The following is a 17,185-nucleotide window of genomic DNA, read 5'->3' on the forward strand; positions in this document are numbered from 1 at the left end:
CACGGTGGGTGGGAGTGCTGTGGTTTCACTCCGCTTGCGGCATGGCATCCTGCCAACTTCTACCCACATCTGACAGAGGTAAGTCTTTCCCACAGCCAATAATCTCTGTCTTAGTTTATGCAGCAGGAATATGTGGCTCTTATATGGATACTAATGAATATAGTGAGGGAAGCAGAGAAGATGAGGAAGCAGAGCAAAAACGTAAAGCAAAACTCTGTAGTGGATGAAGGGAAACTATGCTTTGAGTACAGGTCAATGAATAGGGTAACAGGTTATAACCAAATTAATTTGAGATTATAGCACTTTAGGTGGTGAATTAGCAATAAACAATGAATCAACTAAATAATTGCAAATCTAGTAGGCAGTCAGTGAGTCAGGCAATTAGGAGCAAAACTGCCAGGCAAGACAACTGTGGTAGCAATTTAAATGCCAATCGGTCTAGTGGAAAAAAATCAATCAATTGATTAACTACAGAACAAAAACAAAATTAAAGGGATTTAGTGGGGAGTAGATTAGATAGGTAGCTAATTTAAAAGAAATGCAGATGACTCTCAGGCAGCTAATGGAAAGGCCTGATTGAACTCGCAGAGTTATCAGTAATTGCAGAAGCAGGGGAGAGTGTCACCTTCGGTAAGGTTTGTTGTCTCTATCCTTGTTCCTGGTACTTGCCCTACTTAAAAATGGAGGCAAGGAGAATGGCAACAACCCTTCAATGGAATACAGTTCTCTCACTTTTCTCTCTTCTCTGCTTTCGTCCTGCTGAGCATTTGCAGCAGCAAACCTGTGACTGTGAAGGACTCCCATTTCTGTTCTGTCCTGACTCCTTTTCCTTTCTGAACAAGTCTTTCCTTGTATTATTCTTGTGCACTGAGTACCAGAAGTTAGGCTTTTTCATGAACACTTCTGTCTGCCCAGGGGGTGCTGAACAGATCCATATTGTTTTCTAAAATCTCTGGCAGTGTTTTTCTTCTTCCTGGCTGGGGTTCTGTTTCTCTTTCTACCTTTGCCTTTGCTCCTGTCTCTGGGATCATGCCGCTTCTAGCTTCTGACCTTTTCTCTCTCTCTGAAGTCCCATCTTCCCCAAATGCGTTTAGTACTTACACACTAGCACTAGAAACTCAGATTTTTACAGTTTGTAACCCCCAAAGGATTGTGCATGCAAATGGCACCCACAACCTCTGAGGTCATGTGAGGTCATAAGTAAGATAAATACTGTAAGGAAAGGAAACCATTTTTATATCCAGCAACATGCTAGGACTCAGACCTAAATACTAATTCTCTTTCTTTTTAAATTAAGAATGGGCATAAGGAAGCCCTTTTCACAAAAGAAGTAAATGTGTTGTCTGACCAGGCTGACATATCTGTAATACAATGATAATGGAGCCAAAACAGCAGTTGGGAGCTAGCTATGGCATAGAGGGCAGTAGCATATTTTAAAAGCATGACCTGGCTAGTTCTTAAGTAGTCTGTGGCTGGCATAGTAAGGATTTTGTATCTGTGCTTTTCCTAACCAGATATTAACAAGTCACATCTGTATGGATTGTACTTAAAAAAAAAAAAAAAAAAAAAAAAAAAAAAAAAAAAGGATAAATCCTGTCAATCTCATTTTATTTTGTATTTACACTACTGCTAGTAGAACCATGTCAGTCAGGGGTATAAAGAGGTGTAAACTCTGGCAGGCATAGCTGGGTTTGCAGAGTAGACATTATACCAGTAAAACTCTACTTCTACCACAATAGTTGGGGACTAGTTTTACTCTGGTTTAGTCTGCACCAGCAGCTCTGCTGGCATGACTATTTTGGAAAAATGGTGTGAGAAGATCACATCCTTAGCTGACATAGCTGCACTGGCAAACCCTGGGTTGGACAGAGCGAGGCTGACAGAAGGTTTTTGTTGACTTAACTGATGTTGCTAGGGGAAATGGTGTAGCCAGGCTGGGAGAGAAATCCTTTCTGCAGGTATAAGCTGCATCTCTACTTGGGGCTCTGCAAACATTGGTTCAGAGCAGAGGCTCTTATGCACGGTAGCCCCATGTCAGTAAAAGGCATGGCTCTGTTAGTATAGCATCTAGGCAAGGAGTACTTTGCTGATATTGTATATGGTTGCTCCTGTTCTGACAAAGTATGCCTAATGTAAGTAATGGCTATGTTTTTCCTATAAAGATGGGCATCCAGCTCCAACCTGTCTCACCTCACCTGCCTTGTATCATACATTTATTGGAACACTGAAAAGGAGAAACCAGTACTGCGGCTTGTTATTGTATACTGGCCAATTGCCCATCAAGAATGATGGGGGGGGGAGGTGGAGGGAAGGGGGCTGGGATGGAGTGCCACCACCTAATGCCCCATGCTGCTGCTGTTCTACCTCTTGCTGGGAGTGGGGTGGAGGAGCTGAGGCCAGCACTGCTAGCCTCGGCACCCCACGCTCTGTCCAGTCCTCGGCGCAGCTTTGGAATCATGGCAGTGCTCCCCCATGCTTGGAGCACTCTGATTGGCTGTTTCCATCAGCCAATCAGAGTGTGAATAAAACATTATGGACAGACAGATAGACAGACAGACTTAGGCTTTTATAATATTAGAGCTCTGGCTCTAAAGGCTGTTCTGGGGAAAACAACACTGACAGCGATACTGTGGTATTCAACATGCTGCTGTTGTGAACCATTACAACTTGTCCTCCCAAAGACTTTTCGGACAAAATGTGATCTGACCAGCCTATCTGCACTGTTCCTTTTTATGCTGTGTATGTATAACATTATCAGGGAGTAGGTAATAAAAACCGGTAGAAAAGGAGACTTTTTTTTACGGTGAGAAGCAATTGCTTGTTTGACGCTTCACTGAATCTTCTTTTAGGAGCAGGACTAGCATTTGGGCTAAATAGGCAGTCTAGCCAGCAGCCCTTTTCATTTCTATAGCTCATGTAATCCTAGGATAATAGACTACTTTTTGTACCCATTGGTAGGTAGCTATAGCTATGTTCAGTGATTACTTTTGGTGTTTGACTTTTGTACATGCTTCTAACAGAGTAGAATACATATTGATCATCTTTCCTTTTGTTCTTCAAGCTTGTGACTGTTGAGGAGCACAACTTCCTTACAGAAAGCTTGTACAATACTGGGATTTTAATTGTCTGGGATCCAGCACCATACCATGCAGAAATTCATGAGGTAAGTTAAGAGTTGGGTGGTAAATAAGCCTCAAATGGTTTAAGGGCAACTCTTGGGAGCACCTATGCAAAAGCACGGAGGCTGCTCCAACGCACTGGAATTCTAGCACGTTGGAGCAGGCTTGATTATTTGAGTCTGCTGGAGTGTAGCAATTGCGATGCTCCAGCAGCCTCCTGTGTCTTATGCATCAGCATCTCTGCATTCGAAAATTCAGCACCATTTTTAAGTGTAGGGATGCCGATATAGGAGATGCAGTAGCACTTTAATTAAAGCACCTCTCGAAGTCACTCTAATTAAAGCACTGCCCAGCTCAGGCCGAGAGCACCTGTAAAAGTGCCCTTGGCTCCTTTCTTACAAGACATTCCTGTGGGTCAAGGGTCATTTTTTAAATGCCATTCTTGTTCATTTCTGTGTTGTACTAGAGTAACAGTGTACAGTGCTGAAAGTGCCTATTACATCTTAATATGTAATTAACTCATGAGAAATGCAAGCCTGAAAGCATCTGTGGTGTCTCTCGTTTATTACTGCACTAAGTTCCCCATGGTTCAATCCCACGTTAAGGTGACCACTGCTGCCTATAACAACAGACTCGCTGCAGCGAGCGAGAATTCTCATTTTTTCTTAGATTTACACTGGAGGGTCTGAACAAAGTGGGTATTTTGTTACTGAAGACATGAGTCTTCCATGGACACGATTTGGGGTAAGGTAAATAGTTTAGGGGAAACCCTATGTAAAGATCAGCAAATTCTTCTTATTGGTATTGGCTAGATTTTTTTTTAAGATTCATAAATTAGAGTCGCTTATGCAGTAACTAATGTAGCTAAAACTTGTGCTGGCGAATTTCAAGAGAATGCAGTCTTGACAGAAAAAAGCTATGTACTTCCCCTAACTTAATGTAAGCAGTGCTCAGCACCAATACTAGAACAACCCACACTAAGCTTTTCATGCTTTGGTAAGGCATCCTGTACCTTGTTTTTAGAGTACCGTATGCCACTAATGTCATCCTGGAAATTGGCAAGACCAGGACAATTCAAGACTCTGGAGAAGCCTTCAGATTGATCACTCCTAGTCAGCTATATCAAATATGTATGGAGAGCAAGACTGAAGAGTTTCTATTCATTTAAGCAATTTTTCACTTACTTGACATATAGGGCATGTGTAGACGAAAGGGGGGCCCTAAGTTGAAGCAGTGGGTTTTTAAAAACACCGCTTCAATTTAAGGCTGAATATACTCTGTCGTGCACACACCTGACTTACCTGCCTCTCTGCTGGCAAGGAGGGGAAGGTGAGCTGCTAGCCAGTGGAGTGGTCCCTGCGCTGCTGTGGGGCTGGTGCTTCCCTCTGCAGCAGCGGTGGCCCCCCGCCAGGTGACACTCGCCTGCAGGCACCCAGCTTGGGCGATCCTGGGGGGCACTGCAGCCGCAGAGGGAAGCACTGGGCCCCTGTGCAGCATAGGCAGGCTCCAGGGGAGCAGGAAAAAAAAATTGGGTTCACCGCTTTTCTTGGGCAGAGCCTGCTTTCCTGGGCTGCATGGAGCCCAGTGCTTCGCTCTGCAGCTGTAGGGGCAGCAAACTAAAACTCCTCTTCCTCGGAGTTTTAGTTTGCTGAGCCCCAAGTCATTTATGGTGTGTTATGCTGCCAAATTTCCTACAGCGGCTGGAATTAATGTGCAATATGCCGCCAAGGCATGCAAGCACCAACACCATTAAAGCAATACAAAAACATTTAGCTGCTTTAAAGTGTCATGCACACACCCCCCTCATTTTGTCTACACATGGCCATAGATAACTGGAGTTTGTTACAGTGTAAGCAGTAGGGAACACACAAGGGCTGGCATTGTATTAAGTAGTTAACCAATATTCATGTAAGTGGAGTACACCATGATTGCACAATGGGTCCATTAGTAACCATTCCAGTTAGGTCACTATTACAGTGAACATTCCTCTCTTTTGGTAGTTATATAGATTGCTCCTTCCTGGCACTGCATTAAGAACCGGTCTATGTTTATTTGGTCCCTTCTTCCCCTCAGAATTGTTCAGCCTCCTAGCCTCACTTTAAATTATAATAGAATAAAACCAAAAACTGCATAATGTTGAGGGTAGGAAATAGAGAAAGTTTGTTTCTTTCTTTAAATAAAAACTACTTGTCAGTATTTGTACTGAAGAGAGATTTAGTAACTTGAGGTACTGTAGCATTCTTGGGGCTTTGGTCTTCTTCCAGGATCAGTTACTGATGTAAACTGGCAGTATCAGCAGTAAAATGAATAGGCACATCATCATGAGTTCAGGACTGAACCCATAGGCTAAAAACAGACCAGTTTAGCCCAGGACAAAGAATTTTAGCTTGGGTTCCTAGAGACTACATGCTCATTGACCTACTTCAAGTACCTGTGAAGTATGGGGACAGTCGGGGTTAATTCAAAGTAATTGTCATTCAAGCTCTGTGTGTAAATGATTGTCATGACCTGTTTTGGTTTTGATTTTGATTTTGAGCCAAAACCCAGGACAATCAGCCCTGGGTTAAACTGGTTTTAGTCTCAGTTTTCATCGTTGTTGGTGATCTCACACGGTCAAAGATGATCAGTACCCTGGGTCAAGTAAAGGGTTGTAGATGAGTCTGTTGATGGCTAAGAAGGCCAATCATAGAGCCACAGACTCTTTGGCAAATGAAGTTTGAGAATGATGTAAAATGACATGCTGCATTTCATGTCGTCTCCTCAGCATCTTCTTAGACCAAATGGACAGTTCCACGAGTTGTATGATACAGGGGAGAGGATACAAGGTGGTATGTTTGAAAAGTTTGGAGGGAGAAGAAATGGGACGTTCTGCGGACTTTATTGCCATTGAGCTGTTCCATTCAGGGTTAAAGTTAACTTGTATTACTACAGGATGACAGAGATGTAAGTCATGCAAACTCCCATGTGGCAGCTCCCCTTGCCTGTAAAAATTACATCTCCATAACCTAAGGAGGGTGGGAATCATACCTTTGCAGTGAGACTATGTTGTTCTAAATTGAGTTGAAGTGGGACCTGAGGTAACCTGGTGTCATACACTTGTTCATTTGCATCATACCTTTGAAGAAATGTGGTTCATATTATCTTTAAAGCTATACACTGGTATTCCTGGAAGGAACATTTTTGTGGATGCTGTGCCAGGGTTCACACTTCTGGTGCACAGTATTTGTTCCACTGTACTTGAGTCCTTCCAGCAGCCTATTCTGTGAGTTAGAATGCAGGTAGAATACTGATGGAGGACAGGTTGTTACCTGAAACACGAGTCATTGGGCTTCATGGCAGGGGTGGAGCAATAATACACTTCTTAGGTTAATGGTATCATGAGAGATGATGATGAGAGGGAACACGACTCTCCCATGTTACTTTTGTTTTCAAGTGGTATAGAAAACTTGACTACAATTTTTTGGAAACCTATAAGAAGTATCGCAGTCAGCATCCTGAGCAACTCTTTTATATACTGAACCCAAAGATGGAATGGGAGCTCTGGGATATTCTGCAAGAGAACTCCTTGGAGGACATCCAGCCTAATCCACCTTCTTCAGGAATGCTTGGTAAGACAATTGTCCAGCAAATGCTGGTGTTGATTAATTTTGTATGGGGCTCTTGCACTCATTGAAAAAACTGAGTTCTGTTTTTCTGTTTATCAGAGTCAAAGCAGCCCATTAGAGCTTCCTAACAATGATCAACTTCTGTTAAATATAGTTTCCAACACAAATATATAGCAGCCTAACCAAGTAAGAAATCACTAGGTTTTTAGTACCTTCAGTGTAGCATAGATTTAGAGGATAGCCAGACTCAGCCTAATCACAAGTTCAGGCTACAACATCAGTTGCAAACTTTTCCTGGTGCCTGGTATTACTAACCTGTACAACCAGAGCAACACTCAGGAGGTACTAATCTGAATGCTGTCAAACACTTTTCATGTCTTTCACTGTTACTCAGTTCCATTGCTTTTTATTTTAGTATACAAAGAAACTTTCTTGCTATCAGTAAATAGTTTTCAAATGGATAAGTTGTTACCCATCTTATGTATTGAATCAATGTAGTTGAAAGCAAGAGTGGACATAAAGAAGCTTGTCAGAACTTAATGACAGATGTGAAAATGGGAAATACAGGAAACCCTCACTATTCGCAGGTTCAGCATTCTCGGTTTCAAATATTCACAAATACTGAACCCGCATTTTAAATGTACGTTACACACTTACAGGAGCTCCTCGGGACCTCTGCACTTGCTGCCGCTGGGCTCCCACCACCCTGCTCCCACCATCACCGCCGGAGCTGTGCCCCTCCCCCCCGCTGCTGGGGGCACTGTGTTCATGAACGCAGATGTCATTCACGAACACGGTGCCTGATTTGCAGATTTCGCCATTCGCAGGGGATACAAGAATGTATCCCCTGCAAATGGCGAGGGTCGCCTGTAATTCCATTTTGGCCAGCCCTTGTCCAGCAAGTTGAAGTATGATTTATCACCCTGTGCTGCTCAAAACATTAGTGAAGAGCTTGTTATTTCTCTCATATGTAATATTCTGTTGTGGCAGAGATTTTATTTCTTTTACTGACCTATGTAATTGGGAGCAAAATGAAAAGGAACCAACTGCTAAGAACAAGTTAAAATTAAATGACCTGAAGAATTAAGTTTACCATCTTATTTTCTGGGTGAATATCAAAATTGTTCTACCTCAGTTATCACCTTATTGATCTCAAGAGGGCACTCAGTTCTGTAAGATATACACACGCATACAAACACATGCATACATACTAGACATTGTATGAAATAATGAAATCACATTTCTGCTAACCAGAGTTCTTGTTTCTCGACCCAAGCTCATTTCTGACTCCAAGACTATTCAGTTAATGCTACTGTGAATTAGTATAGCCTGGCCACTGACTTTAAAAGCAAAACGTAATGCAAATGATAGTTGTTGGTTACTGCAAGTGCAAGACTTCTGCACTACTCTGATGAATTGCTCTGCCCCTTGTCTTTCTTGTGATCCAGTGATTGGATTATATTGTATACTACAATGTCACATATATTTGCAACATAAAAAAAAAAAAGAATCTGTTGTAGCATTTGAATAAGTTCCCTCAGTCTTCCTTCCAGATCACAAATCTGTTCAGATCTGAAATACAAAATATTTCACTGGGATGTGAGAAAATAAATATTTGGGCTAGGTTCCCAGTTACATACTGTCTGTTTTATACCACACTGTGATCAAATAAAGCAGGCCCTAATTATCTTGCATGTAACGCCATTTGAGAGCTGCTTTGCACAGGATACAGCTTATCAGTTCATTTGGCCTATTGTCATTAACTGCATTCCAGAATTACTCATGTGCTTCACACAAAGACACATGAGGGCAGCACAACCTCATATAGGGGATCTGCTGTAAGCGTGGAGAGTAGCAAACAATTCACTTGTGTTGAACTAACTTGGGGTGGGCAGTTAGTTGAGCCTGAGGGCCACATAGGAAGCTTTGATCAGCTCTTGCACCTGCAGTTGGTGTATGTGCTGTTCCTGGATGGAAGCAATAGCGAAGAAATCAGAGGCTGGCATGCAATGCAGGCAAGAAAGCCAGTCAGTGAAAATGGAAATGGAGGTGTCAGGGGGTGAGGGACAGGCGCGTGGGGAGAAGGGAGATGTAGCAGAGCAGGTAAAAGTGGAGAGGTACCTGGGGAGTCTGATGTCCGACAGGTTGTAGTGCATCAGAATTCCCATGTCTATATTCAGTACATGAGTTTCTGTACCTAAGAGGTTGATGAAGTGCAGTTCATAAGCTCATCTGCGAAAAGTGCTTTGTAAATTCAAACAAGCACTGAACCTTGGAAACCTCATCACCAGAAGCCAACTTCCTACAGCCCAAAACACAGTGAATGGATCCAGGCCGTGCCATGACAAGACATGCAAAACCTGGCAACAATATCTCCAGTATGGAGATATCTTCACGATACAATGCATATCTCCATCAGGGCACTTGGTGCCATGATGGAAAATATGTAGGAGACACCAAGCAACAACTGCATACCAGAATGACTGCACACTGAAAATCTATAAAGACAAGAACAGAACACCACCTGTCTCATCTCTCAGGCCTGATCCTCAAAGGGAATTTACAAACCACTTTTCACAGATGAGCCTATGAACTCTGCTTCATCAACCTCCTAGGTATAGAAACTCATGGACTCAGTATAGACATGGAAATTCTGATGCACTACAACCTGCCAGACATCTGACTCCCCAGGCACCTCTCTACTTTTACCTGTGCTGATACACCCCCTCTCCCCCCTCCAGCCTGTCCCTCGTGCCCTGATGCCTCCATTTCCATTTTCACTAACTGGCTTTCTTGCCTGCATTGCATGCCAGTCTCTGGCTTGTTTACTATTTCTTCCATCTGGGAACAGCAGACACTCACACCAACTGCAAGTGCTTCCTCAGCCTGACGAAGGGTTTTTCAACCCAAAAGTTTGCATCCTAGGCAGCTAAGCTGAACTTACCTGGAGCCTCGCTACTCCACTGGGACCAGCAAGCCTCAGGCCTGTCAAAGACTTGATGGGTCTGGGCTTTCCCCAGCCAGAACTGTGTGCACGCGTGTGGTGGCTGAAGGTTATGGCACCACCTACCCGCCTTTCACCAGGAAGATCCTTGGTCCTGGTATTTCCTGGGGCTGCTGCACTGCCGGCAGTCCCACCAGGCCTCCCAACCCTGGCAGAGTGCAGTTTTAATGGTAGTGCCCAGGACCTGGGGCCTCCTCCTTCCCCATAGCCCCAGGCCATACCTTCAACTTAATCTTGGCATGGGAGCTCAGCAGGGACATGTTCTTCCCCTGATGGCTGGTGATGCAGTGAGTGCCCCCTCCAGCTCTGAAAGTGGGCCATTAAATGTTTTTAAAAAAAGGAAAAAAGGAAATAGGTGCAGATGGAGTGAGGAGGGTGGCACTCACCTGGACCTTGGGGAACCCCAGCAGCAGGAGGTTCTCCTTGAGGAAGACCAGCTGCTCCACCACACCAGGATCCAAGCAGGTGTGGTGGGGTGTCACTACATCCCCAGCAACACTGAACACCCTCTCGCTCAGAACACTGGTCAGTGGACAGGACAGGTGTTTCCAGGCAACTGTGGCCACATCTGGCCACATCTGGCTATGGCTTGCCCAGTAGGCCAATGGGTCACACAGCAGTGGCTCCACATCCTTGGCAAGATAAGCAGCCACCAAGGCCTGAGTGCTACCTGCCTGATGGTGGGGTCTGGTGCCTCTGGACCCCACTGTGGAAGCCATGCCCCTGGTCCACATTGGCAGCGCCTGTGGTGGAGGAGGAGACTGGCTGGTGGATGGTGTGCTAGCATGGGACAGTGCATCCCCCTCTTCCGTGTCCCCCCACCTCCACCCTTCTGCCTCCCTGACTCTTCACCAGCACCTCTGTCCACTAATTCAGGCTTTGGCTGCTGCATACACTATCCTTCACCCTTGGGTCACATATGGTAGCCAGCACATGGATCGTACTGGACCACAAGGGATCAAGCCATTTCCTTATGTCCTTGTTCAGCTGCCTCACCAGTGCTTGGATGTCTGGTGACAGTGGCTTGCCCCAGCCAGGAACATTGATCTGAAGTTTCCTCACTACAGGGATCACCTGGCTAAGGAGGGCATTGCCAGCTCTGAGGGTCTTAGTGGCCTCAAGGAAGGGCTTGAGGACCAACACCTGAGACATGGTATCCCCAGTTAAGGGGGCTGCTGATCCCAATCTTCCCGAGCAAGGCCATCTTATGGATGGCCTTCTGTTGCTCCACCAGCCTCTCTAGCATCAGGCATGTGGAGTTCCACCGAGTCTCCACATCTTGCATGATTTTGTGCTGCAGGATGTTCAGCTCTGCTTGTTTGTCTCGCAACAACTTGCCCCCCTTGATGCTCCAGTGGAAGTAGCCTGCCACCTTCCTGCATTTGGAAATGAGCTTGCTGGTGGTGCTGGCACCATCACTGGCAGCCCTGTCCCCCTCCAAGGCATCCTTGACTACTAGGTAGAGCTTGTGTGCTACACAACAGTTGCCAACAGAATTGGCATCACAGACCACCTTGACAATATTGGCCTCATTGTCAGTGAGCTAACCCTGACCAGCAAGCCACCCCTGCACCAAGCACTTCATGGCCCCCATGATCTTGGTTGCCATGTGGGACTCATCCATCACCTTGGCTTGAAGGAGAGCCCACCAACTGCCTGACTGGTCTCACCAGTGCCCTGTGAGGGAGAGGTAGGTGTGATCTCCACCTTGGCTGCTCCAGATGTCCAAGGTGAAGTGTAAATACTCCCTGCATGCCTCAGACAGGGAGGGCACCACTGTCCTGCTGAAGGTGGTGCGTATGGGCGCTAGGTACAATGGGGCCATGAGTGCCATGAGCCACCTGAACCCAGGCTACTCAACTAAGGAGAAGGGCTGGCCATTGGCAGCACGCATCTCCCCAGTGCTCTGGAGGATTTCGCTTGCCTTTGCAATGTGCCCTGCTTTCTGTCTGCCTTTGCCCCACTATTCCCAGGTGGCCTGCCTCTGCTTTGGGGGGTATGGGGGCTTTGGAACAAGAGGGGGACTTCCCTTTGGGTATGCTCCCACTGGTGCCAGGCTGAGGAGGAGAAAGGGCAGGGGGGTGGTGCCCGCGGAGTTGCATCAGCATCCCCTTGGTGCTCATATGTTTTGTTCCCTTGCCCCAGCTGGTTTTGGCTCAGCAGTTCAGGCAGATAGCATACATGGGATCAACTGCCAGCTCAAAATGATCCCAGGCTACAGTACCCACTCGCTTCTGGGGTGTGGGTGCATGTGTGGATGCAGCTGCACTTTCTTCCTCCTCAGCAGGCAGAGGCACAGCAACAGGAGTGGACTCGGCTGAGCCACTTGCCTCCAGGTGTACATCAACCTCCTCCAAAATGCTTTCTGGGGAAGGAGACCTGGTTCTAGGGGAAACTTGAGAGGTGTGGAGAACAAACTCAGATGATTCCCACTCCTTCCCCAGAATTTCCCTTGCTGTGGCACCCAGATCCAGATCCAGCTCCAGCTCTTCCTCTGGCACTGGAAGGCTCAGCATGGGAAGTGTAATGGGGGTGGAGACTAGCATGCTGGTGCTGCTGCTTGGTGGTGGGGTGGGGGTTATGGCTGGTGCTGTTGGAAGGGATGCAGACTCTGCCACAGGCAGTAGCACCGCTCCCCTCTCCTTGGTGCCTGTAGAACTGGAAGCCTCGTGCCTGCTAGTTGTAGGAAAGAGGCTGTATCTCAGTTTGGGGGGAGGGGGTGGAATTTACAGCTCTCCCTCTACCCCTTCTTCCGCCCCTCCCTGAAGGCTTGCTAGCTGCCTTGCCAGCATGCTTCATGGTATGTTAACAGTGTATTTGCCTTGGTGTGCTGGAAAATCTGTATTTTTCTGTAATGTAATCTGATTTATGTAATATATGTAGATAATATGATTGTATGTATGTGTATTTATGTTATGTATGTATTTATGCTATAAGTAAAACATATAAGTGTATGTAGTATGTGTTCCTGAATAAATTCTATATTATAATGCAATATATGCTGTGCTTTCCTGCAAAGTGAATGGAATGCACACTGTGAGAGAGCACAGATTTCTTTTCTGGGGGAAAAGAATCAAAATAGACTAACAAAAAAAAAAGAGGATTTTTGGGGAAGAATAAATTGAAAGGAATGAATGAATGAATAGAATAATAAAATAAAAGGGTATAGAAAGCAAAAGGTATTGATGAATCCCACTTGCTAGGAACAGGCCAGCAAGTAGGAAATGCTAGCCTTTGTTGTCTGACACTGCTGAGCTGCTGGAGGACACAACTCAATAACTGACCCCAAGGCAAAAAGCAGCTCAGTTCAAACGATGCTGCTTTTTATGCTCTTTTTCCATCCTTCCCCCAAAGCACTGGTATTGGAAGGGAGCTCAGGGAAGGATCACAGTCACCAGCCAGCTACTTAGGTCAATGTCTGAGGAGTCCATCCCCACTCTTTTCCCTCTCTCTCCTTACTATCTGTTTCCCTGCAAGCAAGCCCAGCTTCAAAACTCAAAAGGTTTCAACTGCCCTTGTTTCATTTTGAGCCTGTTTCGAAGCCTTTCATTTTGTTTCATTTCACAGTTTCGAGCTAAAAACTAGTTGAAACAGTGTCAAAATGAAACAGCTGGCAAAATTGCATACAGCTCTAATATTTCCCCAACTCTGCTATTTCAGTAAACATCTGTTAGATATTCTTCTCACTCTTAAAAGAGAAATGTATTTGTTTTGTTTTCTCTCTCTCCGGCAGCCTAACTAGTGATGGTTCTTTTCTTCTCATAGGTATTATAATTATGATGACGATTTGTGATGAAGTGAATGTTTATGAATTCATCCCTTCTAAACGGCAGACGGACATTTGCCACTACTACCAGAAGTTCCATGACCATGCGTGTACCATGGGAGCCTATCACCCGCTGATGTTTGAGAAAAATTTGGTGAAGTACCTAAATCAAGGCACAGACTATAACATTTATGCTCATGGGAAAGTAACTTTACCCGGCTTCAGAAATTTGCGTTGTTAGCAGCTCAGTTGCTACTGTGAATAGAAATTCCTTTTAAACTTCAAGGCACTTTTATAAGGATTGTCAGGATTACTAGGCCTATACACTGCTGCATCTTGATAGCTTTTTCCATGTTACAAGATGTTGCCTGAAGGACAGTTGTCACACAACTTCTGCAGCCTGTGGTGATGCAGTGCATCATGATTTCCAGCGTGGATTTACTACAATCCCGTACCTAAATTACTGTGTGCAGGCCACTGAAATTAGATAGATAAGTCTGCTGGCACTTAGGGGACAGATTGCACAAGAGATCAAGCACCTTCATCTGCGTTGGACTCTAGAGCCATTTTCTCCCCTGGTGCAATGTAAACCAGTGGCAGAGTTCTGGCACAACACACAGGGCCAAATTCTCATGTCTGTCTATTGAAGTTTGTGAAGCTGGGTCAGAAGGAAATCTGGCCCTTTTGAAAAGAAAAGATTTAAAAACAGTAAGAACAAAAAAACCTAATCCCATAGTCCTGGAATTCTTACAGCCAGACCTATGGTATGGAACTGTTGTCAAGGATGCAGGCTGAACATTATGTTTTTGTTTCAACACCAGCTAAAGCCTGTTGTTCACATTGTAGTTCTAATAACTGTAGCAATTTTTTTTTTAATTCTGGAATTTCTGAAATTATGAAGAGGACTGTGACAAATCAATGTAGAGATGATCAGTGTTGATTCACTGGAAAGTGATTTTTTTAATTTTTACTTAATAAAGTCTTGATTTTTTTTTTTTTTAAACAAATGTTAATGTTTTGTGAATGCTCATTCTCTTGTATTTCACACAGTGTCCTGTTATGTACAGAGGATGCTTTATTTCCAAAGCATTTTAGGGAAGATTTTTCAAAGGCAATTTGAAACTCAGTGTGAATATGTACCCTTTGCATGTTCCCCTTTTGTAATTTAGGGCAATAATACTTGAACACAGCCACAGCCAATGCACATTCAATGTCATGAAGCTGCTAGCCAGCTGAGTGTCCCTTCTCTCTTCCTGGTTTATCAGCTATTCCAACTGACCTCTGTTAGATATTTCTGATACTTTAAACGCACTTATGCTCTCTCTCATCTACTTCCCACATGCACTGGAAAAGAGCACATTGAGTGACTTGTGGAGATGGAGCCTTTTTGCTGATTCCAGCTTCTGTGTCCTAAAAGTCAGTACAGAAAAGGAGTAGACAGAGCCCCGGTCCCACATACTCCCTGTTGTTTGAAATTACTTGTTTGTGGAGTAGCCTGTCTGATGACCCTAATACAGGAACTTTAGATTTCCTTGGTCTGGGCATAAAGGTCTTTTATCTTTTCCCTGCTAATAAGAAAATGTGCTACACAATAGCTGTAGAATGCTGTAGAATGCACATTGCTGTTGTTTTGAACAAACACTTGTGAATTCATTGGCTTATTCTTGGTAAAATGATAAATTCTCATTTAAGCATAAATTTAGTATTCAGCTGAATTGCTCTATATTTATACCAGGATAAATAAAATCAGAATTGAGGTTAATCATGCTTTTTGCAGTTCTGGCTCGACAAGGGCTGTGTTTGGGTAGAACATTAAGAGATGGCTCATCGCCCATTTGTTTAGCTGAACAGAAAGCAGCCATGAAGGTATTATTACTAATTGTGTAGCTGCATTTCAAACAAGCTCCAAACTTGGAGAAAGTTGAGTTTTTCTGAATGCTGATCATTTGAAATAGTCTGAAAAAACACTGAAGGTGATGTACAATTTGTAATAAAGTTTGCTTTTTTTAAGTTGTCCTTGTGTCATCACTCAATTAAACTAACCTCAGAAAAACACAGATTTTTATTTTTTTCCTTTTCCCTTTGCAGCCAGTTGGGAAGCTCAGAAAATCATAGAACCATAGAAAATTGGGATTAAGAGCAGGAATAATTCAGAAAAGACAGGAACCCTTTTGCATGTATCAACCCAATCAAGCTGTAGCACTCTGTTCTGATCATGATATTCATATAAAGCCACTTGTCAAAAGTGTGGGGGGGAGGGAGGGGCATCAAGATGGACAAATATTTATCAAGGCTTAAAACTTGGGTTGTTTTCTTTCTATGATGAGTTAATCTTTCAGGCAATTCCAACTCAATCCCTTCCATCTAATGGCCTCATCCCTGTTGATTGGGGTTATGCTCCTTTGTTGGATGCAGCTTATTTCTTCACATGTGGCTGGGTGACTTTGTGCTTGTTGGGTGGCTAGTGAGGGCCCACAGCCTTGCTTCCTTCCTTCTTACTCTGGAAATGCTGAATGGTCTCAGGGAAGTAGAGGCAGCTACCCCTTGAACACAGGGACTGGAGTTCTGTTTGATATTGTACATGAGCCAAAAAATGGAAAAGCTTCTTGCTCCTCTCCCCTCCCCTTGCTTGCCAGAGAGCTAGGTACAGACTCAATTAAATCTGTATACACAGTCCAGATCAGCCCTTGTTAGGTAGTTTTTTCCAGTATGCAAGAGGACCCATTAAAGTCAGTAGGACTACTTGAGCGCTTCTACACATGTGCTGCTGTGCACAAAAAAACTCCGCAGTACTACCCTGCTGTAGAATTAATTAGTTTCCTGTAGCTTAACAGGGCTACATGTGTAGATGTTTATTGCGGAGCTACTTACTCTGCAGTAAACATCTTGTGTAGACATGCCCCTTGTGTAGTAAGCTGCTGCTACTCCATGAATGAGAGAGGAAGAAATAGGACTTTATTTACCTTATTTTTCTTTCTAGCAGGATGTTTTTTCTTTAAAGGCCAGTCGGGGGCTATCCCAGTCCAGATCATGATGGGAAATCTGTCGTGTACTTCTCCAGTCTGATGGGAATGCTGGACTAAAAGCAAAATCTGCTGGGAAGAGGAAAGCAGGATTTTAGAAGCAGCCTTTTCTCCAGTCAGGGAGAAGATGAGAAAGAGTCTAGATCACTACAGAGGCTTCCTCAGTGGATAGTTCTGAAAGGAAGGGGACCTGCCAAGGCTCTCATACATGCAGTTGCTGATGAGCTGCTCCCCAATGATGTGATGACTGAGATCTTCAAAGAGCTTTCTGCAGGAGACCACATGTATAATCAAAGCAGCCCTCTATATGAAGGAGGGAGGCAGAGCCAGGCCCTTGGAATATAACAAAAACGGATGGTTTCACAGATCAGATCTTAAAGCAGTTGCTTTAAAAACTATTTTGCATACATTAAAATACAGAAGAATCTAGTTAATGGAGTGGGTTAACTTGTTGCTAAAGTCAAATTAGCTGGTGCTGCGACTCCCTACCAGCCCCGATATTTTCTACACAAAACACTGAATCATTTGCCATCTGTTGAAGCACGATTACCCATTTCCAACTGTACAAGCCAGAGTGGAACTTGCTCCTGATAGTCATCTTAACAGGTGACCTAAGACTGCCAAAAAACCTGTCAGGCCAGCCAATGCTTACAAATCATGCAGTTCTC

The 17,185-nt window shown here is 44.3% G+C and overlaps 1 protein-coding gene across 9 annotated transcripts in view; it reads left to right on the forward strand.

The window, feature by feature from the left end:
• Positions 1-15,504, forward strand: part of ST6GAL1 (ST6 beta-galactoside alpha-2,6-sialyltransferase 1) — a 132,368-nt gene extending 116,864 nt beyond the window's left edge. For all 9 annotated transcript variants that reach the window (XM_014602830.3, XM_006266707.4, XM_059730919.1 and 6 more), the window contains 3 exons: positions 3,062-3,163; positions 6,553-6,727; positions 13,494-15,504. In XM_014602830.3, coding sequence (XP_014458316.1) covers positions 3,062-3,163; positions 6,553-6,727; positions 13,494-13,735 — 519 coding nt within the window. In that variant the 3' untranslated portion in view covers positions 13,736-15,504. The remainder of the gene's footprint in view (positions 1-3,061; positions 3,164-6,552; positions 6,728-13,493) is intronic.
• The last annotated feature ends 1,681 nt before the right edge of the window (positions 15,505-17,185 follow it).

Source organism: Alligator mississippiensis, chromosome 7 (genome assembly GCF_030867095.1).
Source record: "Alligator mississippiensis isolate rAllMis1 chromosome 7, rAllMis1, whole genome shotgun sequence".
NCBI classification, from domain to species: Eukaryota; Metazoa; Chordata; order Crocodylia; family Alligatoridae; genus Alligator; species Alligator mississippiensis.